Source organism: Chiloscyllium plagiosum, unplaced genomic scaffold (assembly GCF_037043375.1).
Source record: "Chiloscyllium plagiosum isolate Xiang-an unplaced genomic scaffold, Cpla_swu_hap1 HiC_scaffold_19, whole genome shotgun sequence".
In the NCBI taxonomy this organism is placed as follows: domain Eukaryota; kingdom Metazoa; phylum Chordata; class Chondrichthyes; order Orectolobiformes; family Hemiscylliidae; genus Chiloscyllium; species Chiloscyllium plagiosum.
Window position 1 is genome coordinate 54154519 of NW_028270157.1, and position 15306 is coordinate 54169824.

A 15306-nucleotide genomic window follows, 5' to 3' on the forward strand; every position below is an offset into this window, starting at 1 on the left:
TACCAGTTGTCACCAGAAGAAATCTGAGAAACTTTTTTTCACACTCACATTTGCCATCTGCCAGAACAATTTGCTAAAATAAAACAGAACGGTGGATGAAAAAGATCCAAAACAAAAAGCAGAAATTGATGAAACTTAGATCTGCCAGCAACTGTGAAGAGAAAGCAGAGTTAAGACTGAGTCCAGTGATCAGAAGAAGGGTCACTGGATTCAAAACATTAACTCTGCTTTCTCTCCACAGAAAGTGCGCTACTCCACTTGGGGAAAAGAAAAAAAAAAATCACAAGTGGTAGATCCATTCATCTTTGAGTCAGCAGATCAAATTCCCTTTCATGGAGTTTTGTGATCAAAAGTTGTTCATGTTGCAGCAAGAAGCATTCTTAAAGGTTCTTGCAATGAAATCAGACATTCTGAATCGGTCATGATCAAACCCCATTGATGCATGATCTTTTAGCTATATTGACCCTCGTACACAGGTTAAAAAAAGGTTTTAAATTAATATTGAAGAGATATATTCTGAAAAGCCTAACAAAAAAAAAAAAACACACCACACTTACCACTCCTCGAAAAGATGGTGGAATGAGTCCACAATAAATTGGAACAAAGGCACTGCAGATCAGAGCCTGAGGAGAATAAACAGAAATATTTGTAATAGATATATTTTAATGCAATATTCAGTGTTAGAGCCAGAGTATAAAACATCACAAGTTATGGAATTAAGTGCAGAAGTCAGATCCTAATCAACATAACTGGGCCTCATGGAGGGAAGTGAAAAGTACCTTACTTTATGCAACTTATTCGGTTGATCATTTGAAAACACCCAAACCGCAGGGAGAACGTTAAAAATCACAACACCAGGTTATACTCCAATAGGTTTATTTGAAAGTACAAGCTTGGGGAACACTGCTCCTTTGTCAGATAGCTAGTGGGGCAGAATCATAAGACACAATTTATATTAAAAGATCAAAGCCTCATAACTGATGCGATGTATTGAACAAAACTAGATTGCTGTTAAGCCTTTAATCACTTAGAATGGGGATGCAGGTTTCGATTCAATATGTAAATCCCAGAACTTCTTTCAAGTCACACAGTCCTCAGATAATTTAAGGTTTTAAAATAAAAAAAAGGTACCATCTCAGCTCAGACAATGCTTTTTCTAAAAAAAAAAGTGCGATTAGAGTCTATATGCATTCTTTCAGACACACCACACTACACCTCCACCCCATATAGCCATTTACTCTTTTGCACATACACCTCTCTCTCCCACGTACATATCAGTCTATGGGGTGAATTTGCATATACATTCTATTTTGTTCCCAAAAAAAAAAACAAATCTAGACAGAGTCAGATGTACAGCATGGAAACAAACCCCTCGATCCAACTTGTCCATGCCGACCAGACATCCCAACCAAAATCTAATCTAGTCAGACCTACCAACATCTGGCTCATATCCCTCTGAATCCTTCCTATTCATATACCCATCCAGATGCCTTTTAAGTGTTGCAATTGTACCAGTCTCCACTACTTCCTCTGGCAGCTCATTCCACACACACGTGTGGAAAAGCTGCCCCTTAGATCTCTCATCTTTTCCCCCTCCCCCTATTCCTATGCCCTCTAGTTCTGGACTCCCCGACCCCAGGAAAATACCTTGTCTATTTATCCTATCCATGTCCCTCATGATTTTGTAAACCTCTAAGGTCACCCCTCAGCCTCCAACGCTCCAGGGGAAAAAGAGCCACAGTCTATTCAGCCTCTCCCTATAGCTCAAATCCCCCAAGCCTGGAAACTTCCTTGTAAATCTTTTCTGAACCCTTTCAAGTTCCACAACATCTTTCCGATAGGAAGGAGACCAAAATTGCATGCAATATTCCAAAAGTGGCCTAACCAATGTGCTGTACAGCCGCAACATGATCTCCCAACTCCTGTAGTCAATACTCTGACCAATAAAGGAAAGCATACCAAATGCCTTCTTCACTATCCTATCTACCTCTGATCTATTTTCAAGGAATGCTGAACCTGCATCCCAAGGTCTCTTTGTTCAGCAACACTCCCTCGGACCTTACCATTAAGATGTATAAGTCATGCTAAGATTTGCTTTCCCAAAATGCAGCAACTTGCATTTATCCAAATTAAACTCCATCTGCCATTCCTCAGCCCATTGTCCCATCTGATCAAGATCCCCTTGTAATCGGAGGTAAACTTCTTTGCTGTTCAATACACCTCCAGTTTTGGTGTCATCTGCAAACTTACTAACTATACCTCTTATGCTCACATCCAAATCATTTATATGAAGAAAAGTAGTGGACCCAGCACTGATCCTTGTGGCACTCCACTGGTCACAGGCCTACCTTTGAGCCAGTTCTGTGACCAAATAGCTACTTCTCCCTGTATTCCATGAGATCTAACCTTGCTAACCAGTATCCCATGGGGGTCCTTATCGATTGCCTTACTGAAGTCCATACAGATCACGTCTACCACTCTGGCCTCAATCCTCTTTGTTACTTCTTCAAAAAAATTCAACCAAGTTTTTGAGATGTGATTTCCCACGCACAAAGCCATGTTGACTATCCCTAATCACTCCTTGCCTTTACAAAAGGTGTAGATCCTATTCCTCAGGATTTCCTCCAACAACTTGCCCAGCATTGATGTGGGGCTCTCCCTTACCATCTTTCTTAAATAATGGCACCACATTAGCCAAGCTAGACTCTTCTGGCACCTCACCTGTGATTATCGATGATACAAATATCTGAGCAAGGGGCCTAGCAATCACTTCGAGGGTACACCTGATCAGGGTCTAGATTAGTGTAGTGCTGGAAAAGCACAGCAGGTCAGGCAGCATCTGAGGATCAGGAAAATAGACATTTCGGACAAAAGTCAGTCCTGATGAAGGGCATTTGCCCAAAACGGCGATTTTCCTGCTCCTCAGATGCTGCCTGACCTGTTGTGCTTTTCCAGCACCACACTAATCTAGACCCTGATTTCCAGCATCTGCAGTCCTCACGTTTGCCTACACCTGATCATGTCCTGGGGATTTATCCACCTTTACGCATTTCAAGACATCCGGCACTTCCTCCTACAGAATATGGATATTTTTCAAGATGTCACCATCTATTTCCTCACATCTTCCATGTTCTTTTCCACAGTAAACACTGACGCAAAATACTCATTTGGGTATCTCCCCCATCTCCTACACAAAGGCTGCCTTGCTGATCTTTGAGGGCCCCGATTCTCTCCCTAGTTACCCTTTTGTCCTTAATCTATTTGTAAAAACCCTTTGGATTCTCCTTAATTCTATTTGCCAAAGCTATCTCATGTCCCCTTTTTGCCCTCCTGATTTCCCTCTTAACTATACTCCTACTTCCTTTATACTCTAAGGATTCACTCGGTCGATCCTGTCTATTCCTGACAAATGCTTCCTTCTTTTTCTTAACCAAATCCTCAATTTCTTTAGTCATCCAGCATTCCCTATACCTGCCAGCCTTCCCTTTCACCCTGACAGGAATATACTTTCTCTGGATTCTCGTCATCTCATTTCTGAAGGCATCCCACTTTCCAGCCATCCCTTTACTTGCGAACATCTGCCAGCTTTTGAAAGTTTTTGCTTAATACCGTCAAAATTGGCCTTTCTCCAATTTAAAACTTCAACTTCTAGATCTGGTCTATCCATCCTTTTCCATTACTATATTAAATCTAATAGAATTATGGTCGCTGGCCCCTAAGTCCTCCCCCACTGACCCCTCAGTCACCTGCACTGTCTCATTTCCCAAGAGTAGGTCAAGTTTTGCACCTTCTCTAGTAGGTACATCCACATACTGAATCAGAAAATTGTCTTGTACATACAAATTCCTCTCCATCTAAATCCATAACACTATGGCAGTCCCAGTCTATGTTTGGAAAGTTAAAATCCCCTACCATAACCTTCCTATTATTCTTACAAATAACAGATCTCCTTACAAGTTTGTTTCTCAATTTCCCTCTGACTATTGGTGGGGGGGGGGGGGGGGGGGGGGGGTCTATAATACAATCCCAATAAAGGTGATCATCCTTTTTTTTATTTCTTGGTTCAACCCAAATAACTTCCCTGGATGTATTTCCAGGAATATCCTCCCTCAGCACAGCTGTAATGCTATCCCTTATCAAAAATGCCACTTCCTCTCCTCTCTTGCCTCCCTTTCTATCCTTCCTATAGCATTTGTATCCTGGAACATTAAGCTGTCAGTCCTGCCCTTCCCGGAGCCACATTTCTGTAATTGCTATGATATCCCAGTCCCATGTTCCTAATCATGCCCCGAGTTCATTTGCCTTCCGTGTTGGGCCTCTTGCATTGAAATAAATGCAGTTTATTGTTCTCTACCTTGTCCCTGCCTGCCCGACTCATCTTTTCTCAGCTGTATTAGTCTCAGATTGATCTCTTGCCTCACTATTTCCCTGTTTCCCAACCACCCCCCCGCCCCCCCACCCCATCTTACTAGTTTAAAACCTCCCGAGCAGCTCTTGAAAATCTCCCTGTTAGTAGATTAGTCCCCTTCCAATTCAGTTTCAAACATCCTTCTTGTCCAGGTCGCTGCTAACCCAAAAGAGATTCCAATGATCCAAAAGTGTGAATCCTTCTCCCATGCTCCAGCTCCTCAGCCATGCATTCATCTGTTCTACCCTACTATTCCTACATTCACTAGCTCACAGCACCAGGAGTAATCCAAATGTCATTACTCTGGAGGATCTCCTTTTTAAATTCCTGCCTAATTCTCTATATTCTCCATTCAGAATCTCATCCTTTTCCCTTCCTATGTCATTTGTTCCAATGTGTACAGTAACCTCCGACTGGGCCCTCTCCCCCTTGAGAACATTCTGCATCCTGAGACACCCTTGATCCTGGCACCAGGGAGGCAAAACACCATTCTGAATTCCCTGTGACATTTTATAAATTCCTACTTTGGAAACAGAACCAGTATGACTCAAGGTTGGGATATAGACAGACTCTTACCATTCCTGAAGAAGGGCTCATGCCCGAAACATCGATTCTCCTGCTCCTTGGATGCTGCCTGACCTGCTGCGCTTTTCCAGCAACACATTTTCAGACTCTAACCTCACACCTTTAATACACTGTCTGAGCTGAGAGATCACTTTTTTTTAAAAAATCCTTACGTTCACATCACAGCCCTGAGAAAGACGTTCTGGGATTTACATAAATCAGTGATTAGAAAGCTGCAACCTATTCTAAAAGACTTAACAACCTAGGTTTGCTCAATATATCGCATCAGGTGTACGACACATTGACCTTTTACTATAAACTCTGTACCTATGATTTTGCCCTATTAGCTACTTGATGAAGCAGCAATACCTCAAAAGCTTGTACTTCCCAATAAACCTTTTGGACAATCACCTGGTGTGATTTTTAACATTGTCCACCCCAGTCCAACACCGACACCGACACCTCCACCTCAGGGAGAACATAACGAGCAGTCATTGCAGTGAGGAAGAACATTTGGCTAACAAGAGAGCAACAATCTCAATGATTTGACAAACTCATGATTTGGAAATGCTGGTGTTGGACTGGGGCGTACAAAGTTTTTAAAAAAATTAAAATCACGAACACCAGGTTATAGTCCAACAGGTTTAATTGGAAACACTAGCTTTCGGACCACTGCTCCTTCATCAGGTCACAACCAACTGATGAAGGAGCGTCGCTCCGAAAGCTAGTGCTTCCAATTAAACCTGTTGGACTATAACCTGGTGTTGTACGATTTTTAAACTTTGGACAGACTCAGACTCTCAAAAGACAAACCTTATGTTTTTTTGCTGAAAGTCATATTTCCTCATGAAATTTAAAATTAAAAAAAAAAAGTGTTAATTAAACTTCAAAACAAATACTGGTAATAGTAGAACAAGAGCAAAATAAAATAAGCACAGTGGCTCAATCCCAGGATGATTTTGACATTGTATAAAATCCAGGCCAGTCCAGTGATGAAGTAAGGATGTTAACCATTGACCTCAAAAGAGAACTGTCCACAAAGATCTATCAATCTGACAAAAATGTACCAACAGTAGATTAAATCTGCTCTCAAATCAACAGGGTATTTCTGTGTGCCATATCAATGATGTCAACAAGGAACTAGACAATCACATTGAAGTACTCACACACAGCAAACCAGGAAGTTACAAGGTCTTAAAAGTCTTCATTTACATTTTCAGGTGTACACTAAGGTGTACAACTTCATTAATATAAAAGCTAAAATCAAGTAAAACAGACTTTCAAATGATTGCCAAAATATGGAACTTAGGAGATAAATTTGACAGTACACAAATTTAAAATTAACTTTTTAGGGCCATTGAGCATGTCAAACATGACTTTATACATTATGAAAACATTCACTTATACCTCATTCAATAAGATGCAACATTTTCCAAATTTCTGTTTCAAATATGGAAAACTGGCAGCATTAGACTGGCAGCTTTTGTTAGTTTGTAATTTCAAAGGGACATAGCAGTGTGTGGGGAACCTTGACAGTGCACCTTAAGGGACAGCATGCACTCACCAATAGCACCTTTGGATTTGTGTTACGCTGCACATGTCCAAGGTTGTTTTAGTTTCGGTACAGGAACGTTTGCAAACACTGACAATTGCACAGACCCTGACTTATCTTTTATAATAGCAATATGCAAAATGTCACAAACACTCATGTGATTGAACTCCTAAAGTTTGTTGTCATCGCTGAGTGACAAGTATCCCCTATCCCCACTCAGGTGCAGAGGTACTCAGCAATTCACAGACTGTTAGCCTCAGTTGCAGTCCCATATCATTGCTTTGTACAATCCTAATTGAGGTAAAAATTATGACTCAGCACATATAACAATGTAGAGACAGCTACAGTTTGAGGAGATTCCATCTTACCTGAATGAGTTCTTCCTTAGAGTTGAACTCAGATACCAGCACATTCTCACCGTCGGGTACCCGTGTAAGAGAAATGCAGAGCCTGCCTGTGGCTAGTTGGTGTGCATTTTCTGGAAGATTCCTGAAAAGTCCATTTTTAATTATTTTTACGAGGTTGAAGGATGGGTGCAGAGGTCCTAGGTGTCTTTTTCTGGCTTCCTTAGCTACTTTCATGACATCTGCACAACAACTGTCTTGAAGAGTTAAACAAAGAATAAAGTTAGAGAATTGCAGTTCATCAATACACGAAGAAATAATAGATTATGCAATCAGAATAATATCGCACACAAGAAAGCCATTCAGATCATTCGGCCCTTGACAGTTCTTTTAAAGTCCGAGCTAATCAATTTCCCTTTCTTTCCATAAAATAGTGTAAATTTTGGCCTTACCATTTATCAAATACCCTTTAAAGTTAATGACCCTTTCAGGCAATACATTCCAGATCATAAACTGTCTAATTTAAAGTCTTAATGACCGATTTCCTCAATTACACAAATTGCACGTTCTTGATTACTGACTACTCACCCTTCTGAACCTGAACACAGCATCTTCATTAAAATGATTGAACTCCAAAAAACATTTAAGTCTTATAACCATGCTCTATTCCAATGAGAAAAACTCCTGCTTCTCCAATTTCTTGACATAACTGATAGTCTCCTTGGAAAGTAGCACAATGCTGAAAAAGTTTAGAAGGCTTCAACATAGTTCCTAATTGTCATAATTTGACAAGTATAATTCAGTTGTGGACTTATTTTATATAATTAAACTATACTTCAAATCCAGTACCTCATTTAATCTAAGAGTCTTAACTTTATAATCCCAGCTAAACGTTGGCTTGATAGATCATTCCTTTTCAGTTTTAAACTAGATGGTCTTGTTAAACAACCACAAATTGCACCAAAACAGAAGCGCAATAAAGGCAGATTTTATTACACAAATGGAAAAATAGATTAAACCAAACCAGTTACATAACAGAATTTTAACTATTTCAAAAAAAAAAATACACAATCATATTAATCCCATTAGAGAGTACTCGTTCCATTTCATATCCATTAGAGTCAGCATGGCTTTATGAAGGGCAAATCATGTTGGACTAAATTCTTTGAAGATGTAACAAGCAAAGTGGATAACAGGCACACTGTAGATATAAATTTGTCTGGACTTCCAGAAGAAGGTGTTTGATAAAATGCCACACAAGTTTGGATCATATGGAATTAGGGGTAATTTATTAGCCTGGATAGATGACTGGCTGATGGACAGAAGACAGAGTTGGGATTTGTTTTTGTCTGGATGGCAAGATGTAACTAGTGGGGTGCCACAGGTTCAGTCCTTGGACCCCAGCTTTTTACAAATCGACAATAACAACTTGGATACAGGGTTAGAATGCTCTTTGGCAAAATTTGTGGAAAACAAAAATAGACAGGATGGTAAATTGCAATGAAGAAATAAGAACATTACAAATGGATTATAGATAGGTTAGGAGAGTGGGCCAAAATGTGGCAGATGGAGTTTAATGTGGATAAGTGCGAGGTCATGCATTTGGGTTGAGAAAATAGGAAGGCGACCTATTATCTTAGTGAGGGGACACTTAGGGGTGCTCCAGTGCAGAAGGATCTAGGTTTACTTGTTCAGGAGTCACAAAGCTAGCATGCAGGTACAGCAGATAAAGAAAGCAAATGGAATGTTGGCTTTTATAGCTAAAGCAATATAGTGTAAAAAAGTAAGGAAATATTGTTACAACTATAAAAAGGTATTGTTGAAACCTGGAGTATTGTGCACAGTTTTGGTCTCCTTATTTGAGGAAAGTAGTGGCCTTGGTGGCATTCAGAAAAGGTTCACTAGATTAATCCCAGAGGTCAGGGTTTGTCATTTGAAGAGAGATTGAACAGTTGAGGTCTATGTTCTTTGGAAATTAGAAGAATGATGGGAGATAAAATTGAGGTATTCAAGATGATAAAAAAAAGGTGGTGTGGATAAAATGTGGAGCAGATGCTTCCACTTGTGGAGCATTCTAGAATGAGAGGTCATAGTCTTCGGATAATGGGTAACAAATTTAAAACAGTTGGGGAGAAACTACTTCTCCCAAAGGGTTGTGCATCGGTGGAATTCACTACCCATAAATGTGGTGGATGCTGGGACAGTAATTAAATTTAAATGAGGAGTTAGACATTTTTAAATTTGGTAATGGATTGAAGGCAGGAAAATCGGGGTGAGGCGCACATCAGCCCTGATGGAATGGCAGAACATACTTGCCGGCCTTTATCTTATGAGCTTAAGAGCTGGAAATGTGTTGCTGGAAAAGCGCAGCAGGTCAGGCAGCATCCAGGGAACAGGAGAATCGACGTTTCAGGCATAAGCCCTTCTTCAGGAAGGGCTTAAGGTCCACCTTAAACGTGGCTTCAATTGCCAGTTTCGATAAGCTGATAACCCTCTGCCTCTAGTCTTCATACAATGGAATGTAAACTTTATCAGCTTGAAGCAGCCCCTCAGGATTTTAATTAAACACTTGTGGTCTCAAACTATCTCCATGTAAGGAGTTTAATGTATTACTTAACAATTCAAGAATATTCCCTTTCTTCAATAGACCAGTGAGTCTGACGTCGGTGGTAGGCAAGTTATTGGAGGGAATCCTGAGGGACAGGAAGTACACTTATTTGGAAAGGCAAGGACTGATTAGGGATAGTCAACACGGCTTTGTGTGTGGGAAATCATGTCTCACAAACTTGATTGAGTTATTTAAGGTAGTAACCAAGAGGATTGATGAGGTCAGAGCAGTAGACCTGATCTATATGGACTTCAGTAAGGCAGTTGACAAGGTTCCCCCATGAGACTGATTAGCAAGGTTAGATCCCATGGAATGCAGGGAGAACTAGCCATTTGGATACAGAACTGTTTCAAAGGTAGAAGACAGAAGTGATGGTGGAGGGTTGCTTTTAAGACTGCAGACCTGTGACCAGTGGAGTGCCACAAGGATCGGTGCTGGATCCACTACTTTCTGTCACTTTATGTAATGATTTGGATGTGAGCATAAGAGGTATATAATCATAAGTTTGCAGAAGACACCAAAATTGGAGTTGTAGTTGACAGCGAGGGTTGCCTCAGATCTTGAGGTACAACAGGATCTTGATGAAATGGGCCAATGGCCTGAGGCGTGGCAGATGGAGTTTAATTCAGATAAATTGTGAGGGGCTACATTTTGGGAAAGCAAATCTTAGCAGGACTTATACACTTAATGGTAAGGTTCTAGGGAGTGTTGCTGAACAATGAGACCTTGGAGTGTAGGTTCGTAGCTCCTTGAAAGTGGAGTTGCAGGTAGATAGGATAGTGAAGGCGGCGTTTGGTATGCTTGCCTTTATTGGTCAGATATTGAGTACAGGAGTTGGGAGATTACTGTTGCAGCTGTACAGGATGTTGGTTAGGCCACTTTTGGAATATTGCGTGCAATTCTGATCTCCTTACTATTGGGATGATGTTATGAAACTTGAAAGGGTTCAGAAAAGACTTACAAGAATGTTGCCAGAGTTGGAGGATTTGAGCTTTAGCGAGAGGTTGAACAGGCGGAGGCTGTTTTCCTCGGAGGCGGAGGGGTGACCTTATAGAGGTTTACAAAATTATGACGGGCATGGATATGATAAATAGACAAAGTCTTTTCCCTGGGGTCAGGGAGTCCAGAACTGGAGAGTATAGGTTTAGGGTGAGAGGGGAAAGATAAAAGAGACCCAAGGGGCAACTTTTTCAAAGAGTGGTACGTGTATGGAATGAACTGCCAGAGGAAGTGGTGAAGGCTAATACAATTGCAACATTTAAAAGGCATTTGGATGGGTATATCAATAGGAAGGGTTTGGAGGAATATGGGGCAGGTGGGATGAGATCCGGATATCTGGTTGGCATGGCCAAGTCGGACCGAAGGTTCTGTTTCCGTGCTGTACGTATTTATAACTCTAACTTAAGTTAAATGACAAGCACATTACCTGGAGATAAAAATGCAGGGATGTTTACAGAGTTGAATATTTGCTAGTGTGATAAAGATAGATGGTCAATAGCCTCAAGCATTCAAGTTCTGCTGGAATAGATCTTTTTTGAAAAGTTGTCTTTAACTTGGAGGTTTTCAGGCTAAGAGGGTTGGAAAGAAGTCTTAAACTGTTTTACTGTTTTAATGGTTCAAGTACATAAGTCTGGAAAAAGCCAGCATATCTTCTGTCAGGTGCAATGAAAAAAATGTTTTGAGTCTCAGAAAAATTCACAACTGGTGAATGTGCGCAAAGATTGCAAAAGCAATGCTTACGAACCTGCCAGTTGAAGAAATTTTCAGATAGCAGTAATGCATGACTAGGATTCAACATCTGTAAAAGATATTGCTGAAAGAAAGAGTTAGTTTTTGCTTGGTTGCTTACAATAAGATCTTTCCAAAATGTAATTTGTTTAAAAACCAGTTTTCTTCCCCCTCTCTTTACAACATTACACTCATGTCCTTTTGTTAAGGAGTATATTAGCAACTACATATGAACATGTTCAGTGATTAAGTATAGGTAACCAAAATAAAGCATTGGTGAATCAGTCTAGATTTCACTCTGGAACCAGACTTGTCTAGTATTAATCAGCTGGGGTCATAACACTGGGTTCAAGGTACACAAAAGTTCACAAACTTTTGATAGCGATTCAGACAGTTGCAGCTACATGCGGAGGAAAGGAAATCAGAATCAAAAACTCCTTAAAGGAAGAACAGCTACCTTGGCTTTTGGTGATTCTTGTCAAGATCAAAGTCTATTATGACATGATGTGTTGGCTAAAATGGAGCAAGCAGCAGGAAGTGCATTTCCTCTGGTTGGTGTCAACCATAAGCTGCTGTACTGCTGGAACAGTACAGCAGCTTATGGATGGAAACATGCACATAGCAAGGCAGAGGATAGAAATACTAAAAGATAATGCTTGTCAACCAAGCAAAAGGCTATAACCCAATCCATATTTAGTCTTGCCAAGGCAAGACAATGCATTGTAAGCTGCAAATACATTCTAAATGGAAGTAAATGACTGAGTAAGTGAATAAAAAGGTACTTGGAGACAAAAGTGATAGACCTGCACAGGAAAGCATGTAACAACAAAGAGGATAGGCAAAAAAAGATTGTTGATGATAAGCTGAGAGAGATAAATGCTAGGTATGCTGCTAACAAGTAGTATATATGTTTGACAAGAGGACTGAGGGGTAGAGGTGTGTAGTGGGAGAAGACTAATGAAAATAGAGAAAGATATTTAAGTTCTTAAAATTGTTAAACTCAAGTTTGCTATCAAGGTGAAAGATGAGGTGTTGTTCCTTAAGCTGGTGTTGAAGCTCATTGCAGCACTGTAACATGCCTGTGACAGAAATGTTGGCATGGAACAAGGGGATGTATCCAAGTGGCAGGCAGCAGGAAATTTGGGGCCATTTTTACAGAATGTACATATTCAGCACATGGTCACCCAGTGTGCAGGGGTCACATTGTGAACAACAAATACAGCCAATGTGACTGAATGAAGTCATTGTTAAGTACAGATCGATGACATTCTTCAAAGCCCCTCAGGAGGGAACATTTTATTTAATTTAAAGTGTAATCATGCATGTTTAAATTCAGCTTGTAAATTAGTGAAGTCGTTTAGTTCATCCTAAAGATATACCAGCAAACATTTGTAATGATTGCTAAAACTGCTTTTTCCCTTAAAAAGTATCCACACTGGATAATATCATTTTTAAAAAGGCTTTTAATTATAAAAAGGGAGTCCCTTTAATACCAAAACTAAGCATCCACTTTCCACGTAAACAGTGCAAGTGTTATTTTGAAAAAAATTTGAACTTTTAAAATCATTTTTGACAAGTTTGTATTTGAAAAGAGCCTAATTACAACAAGCTCGGTGTGAGGTCAGTGAGGTCAATGGCCGACAGTAACCCCACCAACAAGCGGACTTTGAAACCCGCGCCATGAAATCAGTCCACGGAGCAGCCTCCAATTACACAGAGCGCTGTTCCTCAGGTCAGCCGTGATTCATCGTGGAACCACTGCCTTCAAATTCTGAGGAATTACAAATCACCATCCAACCCTGGGCAGGAAGTAACTCCACATTAACATTGGATACAGCGAATCAGATTTTTAAAAAACTTAACAGCTGTCCCAGCTAATAATAAAGCGACTTGTTAAATCATTGTGTATTAAATGTGCGGGAAATCAGCGAGGAGACTCAGGGTGTTTATTAAATAGGGGCAGGCCGAGAGAAAACAAGCTTTACTTTCTCCTTGGAATTTCTCTTCACTGGATTCTGTGCAATACAAAAACCTCCAGCTACTGAGGATCATTCTGTCAACCCTATTAGTAAATAAGATGAAGCGGCCAAATATGGTGCGTTAACAAGAAAACAATCAATTAAACACATCCACTGCTTCTGCAGCGGATGTAAAACACATTCGGTATTGGAATTGTTGGGAGAATAGTGGAAATTTCATGTGTTGCAGTCTGAACGAGAAACAAGCCAGGCTCCAAGACATTGCCGCTCAAAACGCTGTTGCAGTTTCTCAAAACTGGAAGCTATTTGATTTTAAATGTAAAAGTTAGTGACGATGACGGTGAAGAGACAAAAGTTCAATCATTGGAGGCAAAATTATACACATTTTCCAGACTCCAAAAAGGGAAATACTATGTATTAAAAAAATGTAACTCCAATGGTCTGTTTGTTTCCTTAATGTGCCATTGTACAGAACTGAACTGCCTTTGTGAATAAGATTTTTTTGTAAACAAAGTATATTTTTGAAATAAATTTTAAAAAAAAAACTTTCCAAAATTGCCCGCTGCCCATTTTCCAAACATTACCTCATCTCTGACTTTCCTTTGGATTCTAAAGCCCTCGCCAGCCCCGTACTCAGCAGGATACTGACGTTCGTGTCGATGATTTATTGACCCAGATGGTGTCCCCTGTCCACCCCAGGTTTGGGACTCACCCAGCGGAACCCCGCAGACCACAGCGGCGGCGGTGAGCGCTCCGGCGGACGCTCCATAGATCCTGGTGGCGTCCCTGGTCAGGTAAGGAGCGTGTTCTTGGATACTGCTCGCTGCACCGATATGATAAACACCCAGAAACCCGCAGCCAGCGAAAGAGATGTTCCAGCCGCCTTCCAGATCGAGCATCTCGAGCTACAGAGAGGAAAGCGACAAGGGAATTTCACAACCCTAAGAGTTTACATTAAGGAGAGCTGAGCTAATCGTCTTTCTCCTGATCTGTTTCACACGGCAAGCAGGAGGCTCAGTTTAAAGGCACTGTGTCCGTGTGACAGTAACGCTAACACTGGCCAATCAACTACACAGACTTAAGGGTGGGGACATGGAATTATTGGAGAACTTTTAATCACTCTCCAAATTCATTTTAATGGAACCTGGCTTATTTCACGTCGATATTTTCATATACACACCGGTGAAATTTACAGGTGAAAGGTGCAAACGCAACATTTACCAAAATATCAGCAACTTAGAAAGAAAAATGCTGGAAGGTAAGTTGAGGGAGCTTGCTGCCTACCGCAGTTGGTGGAATAGAAGCATATTGGCAACAATTTTAATCGTTGACAGCGAATGTGACAGTTCTGCAGGTTTTCATATCTAATCAAGTCATTGAAAATCCTGTAATTTACAATTGAATTGTTATCAGTCAAAATACGAAGTTATTCCAATCGAAGAGAGAAGGAATAGGAGCGAACGGCGGTTTTGAAGCATTATTAACAACGGAAGCCCTACATCATCACAACAGAGTTACAGAGCAGAACATTATTCAGCTTATGGTGTCTGCACTGACTCTCCAAATGAGCATCACTTTATCCCCCATATTGATTTCTATTTAAAATAGAAATCCATTGTCCTCTTAGAGTCGTAGAGTAATACAGCATGGAAACAGGCCATTGAGCCCAAACTGGTCCATTCTGACCATGGTGCCCACTCAGCTCCTTCCAATTGTCTGCATTTGGTCTATATCCTTCTGAACCCTTCCCATCCATATACCTATCCAAATGTTGCTATTGTACCCGCCTCAACCACTTTCTCTGGCAGCTCATTATGCATGACTCTCTGCACAAAGAAGTTACCCCTCAGGTCCTTCATAATTCTTTCCCTATGCCCTATAATTTTCAATTCCTCATTCCTGGGATGATTTGGAGATCCCGGTGTTGGACTGGGGTGTACAAAGTTAAAAATCACACAACGCCAGGTTATAGTCCAACAGGTTTGAAGGAGCGTCGCTCCGAAAGCTAGTGTGCTTCCATTCCTGGGAAAAAGACTATATGCATTCATCCAATCTATGCCCCTCATGATTTTATACACTTTGATAAGATCACCCCTCATTCTCCTACGTTCCAAGGAATAAAG

At 40.6% G+C, this 15306-nt stretch overlaps 1 protein-coding gene across 2 annotated transcripts in view; it reads right to left on the reverse strand.

Annotated features, from left to right (window-relative positions):
* Positions 1 to 14447, reverse strand: part of pnpla3 (patatin-like phospholipase domain containing 3) — a 29251-nt gene extending 14804 nt beyond the window's left edge. For both annotated transcript variants that reach the window (XR_006314458.2, XM_043709204.2), the window contains exons 1-3: positions 13896 to 14447; positions 6893 to 7125; positions 558 to 623 (exon numbers count right to left, since the gene is read on the reverse strand). Coding sequence is in view for 1 of the 2 variants with exons in the window: in XM_043709204.2 (XP_043565139.2) it covers positions 558 to 623; positions 6893 to 7125; positions 13896 to 14082 (486 nt within the window). In the remaining variant the exon portion in view is untranslated. The remainder of the gene's footprint in view (positions 1 to 557; positions 624 to 6892; positions 7126 to 13895) is intronic.
* Positions 14448 to 15306: the final 859 nt, after the last annotated feature.